This window comes from Garra rufa, chromosome 3 (genome assembly GCF_049309525.1).
Source record: "Garra rufa chromosome 3, GarRuf1.0, whole genome shotgun sequence".
Taxonomy (NCBI): domain Eukaryota; kingdom Metazoa; phylum Chordata; class Actinopteri; order Cypriniformes; family Cyprinidae; genus Garra; species Garra rufa.
In genome coordinates, this window is record NC_133363.1 from 6,388,718 (window position 1) to 6,391,215 (window position 2,498).

Genomic DNA, 2,498 nt, shown 5'->3' on the forward strand with positions numbered 1-2,498 from the left:
TCAAGCCAAGGCGCAAGACGCTACACGAGGCCTGCTCACCCCGCAAGACGCAAAAGCGAGAGGAGGGATGGAAGCGTCTCCCACTGCAGCCCGCAAGACGCAAAGCTGCATGAGAGACACCAACTGGAGTGGTCTTATAAGACGACCTGAAACCACAGAAAAAACAACAGGTTTTGACCTTTTGGTTTCTTCCTAAGAGAATTTGTTTTTAGCTGATCTCAGGTTCACTACCTTAAACCAGTTGTGGGACAAGATTTTCCCCAGGTCAATACGCCGACTCGGATTCTCACGGAGGAGAGCCCTGAGGAGGCGACAGCATTCTGTGCAGGAAGACGGGAAGGACGTTTGATAACCTTACACTTCGCATCTGCTCTATCTGACTCTTATTCTAAGCTGTAAGATGTTTTGTGTGTTTCTGAAGTAGTTCTTTTTTTGTGATGAAGATCTCACCTTTCGACAGGCCGGGTTTGGAGCAGCGCTTGTTCTGCAGCAGGAACAGGTCGTAGTCACAGGGGAAACGTCCACACAACAATGCGAACATCACAACCCCTAGTGACCAGACCGTCGCTGGCTTGCCGTAGTACTTCCTCCTGCGGCGGTACTCTGGAGGGGCGTACGCTGCTGTGCCTAGAGGAGAGTGGAGATTGTATAATGTGTAAGTTTGCTTTAACACAGGAGGAGTGATCTGTATCAGTTAGAATAGAAGAAACTAATTATATCACACATACCACAGTATGACTTGTACGATGAGCTCCTCAGAATGTCCCCGCATCCGAAGTCGATCAGCTTGACTCTGAATGTCTCCCTGTTGATCAGGAGGTTCTCCAGTTTGATGTCACGGTGGAGCACTCCGCGGAGGCAGCAGATGTTTGCAGCGTGAGCCGCCTGCCACATGATCTGCCTTGTTGTTCTTTCGCTGAGGCTTCTACCGTGACGCCTGATGAACTGAAGCAGATTCTCACAGGGAGAGGGACATTCGAGGATCAGGACGAAGTGGTCAGGGTGGTCAGTCCAGTCCAGCAGCCGGATGATTTCTGGCACACTGGGACCTCTATTAGCCAGGATGGTGAGGGCGATTTCTTTTGGAAGGGGGTTTGGATGATCGGGCTGGAGGAATTGAGTTTTTATGATGGTAACATGAGGGCAGATTCTCAAATAGGGACTTGTCACTTGTGTTAATGTTAATATAAGATGTTGTATATTGTTTATATAGTGCAATGTACTTACAATGAAAATACATGCTGTGCTCTTTGTCTTCGAGACGTATTTCAAAGCCACCTGATGACCAAAACCAAAAACTTAATTTATGAAAAGCAAAGAGGGCTAAGAGTATAGGATGAGGATAAGACAGAACAAATATTTGCTGGCTTGTTAATGTGTTATTTATATTTACTTACTTTACGATCATCATACAAACGTCTCCCTTCGTACACCACACCGAATCCACCTTTCCCCAGCTGATCGCCAACGGTGTAGCGGCTGAAGATGTAGTCTATTAAAAAATAAATTAACATGGAATTGTGATGTGTCAGGCAGTATTCACAATAAAAGTAATTTTCATGTAATTATACATTTTAATGACTGGATGAATATTTGAACACATTAGTACATATAGACATAAAACAGTAATGTTAACATGTCATGGAATACAGATCTAATCATGGCCTTGAAGTGGATTTTGGTGCTGATGTACATTTTGATATCGTGTTTGATCATATTAATTTTTAGAGTTTAGAGAAACAAAACACATTCTCATAACATGGTTGTGTGATTTACCATCACTACTTCTTCCAGCCCCTGCCACCGTCCTCTTCTCTCCCTCATCCTGCTGCTGCTCCACCTCTCCCTGACCTGAGCTGCTCTCTGAGTCTGGAGGCTGTTTTTTGGCAGCTCGAAAGAAAGAGTGAAGCCTCTGCCACCACTTCCTACTCTTTCTTTTCTCCTCAACTCTCTCTGCGTCTTTCTTCTCCTCCTCCTCTTTCCTCTCCTCCTCCTTCTCCTCCTTCCTGTCCTCCTCCTCTTTCCTCTCCTCCTCCTTCTCCTCCTCCTCTTTCCTCTCCTCCTCCTTCTCCTCCTCCTCTTTCCTCTCCTCCTCCTCTTTCCTCTCCTTCTCCTTATCTACTACCTCTCCTACTTCTCCTCCCTCCTCTCCTACTCCTCCTCCTTCCTCTTCTCCTCCTCCTCCAGCACCAACAGGGGTCTCATCGCGGGGATGAGGATGTTGAACCGCCATGTTGGTGCTGGGTTTTGGGGGTGTACTAAGATGTTGTTCGTACACCTGGTCAACTGTCATCGGACTGACTTTTGTTCCTCGCTGTCCCATCGTTGAAAACTCACTGACCTCTACAATAAACCCACAAACAATGTCAGGATGTCAAATCGTAAGACAACATCTGTATTGCAAACTGTATCGTATCTGTACCGTAATTGTTGTTTAAAGCGTTGGCATAACAACGCAAGGGCATTGCCATAGAAACCAGCGCACATTCCGTCAGAAG

At 46.2% G+C, this 2,498-nt stretch overlaps 1 protein-coding gene across 1 annotated transcript; it reads right to left on the minus strand.

Moving 5' to 3' along the window:
* LOC141330842 (serine/threonine-protein kinase pim-2-like) lies at window positions 1–2,323 on the minus strand. Its single transcript, XM_073835610.1, has 8 exons — window positions 2,126–2,323; window positions 1,777–1,876; window positions 1,398–1,492; window positions 1,228–1,278; window positions 729–1,107; window positions 451–627; window positions 232–320; window positions 1–105 (listed from the first exon to the last, which is right to left on the minus strand). The coding sequence occupies exons 1-8, from the start codon at window positions 2,321–2,323 to the stop codon at window positions 1–3; spliced, it is 1,194 nt and encodes a 397-aa protein (XP_073691711.1).
* Window positions 2,324–2,498: the final 175 nt, after the last annotated feature.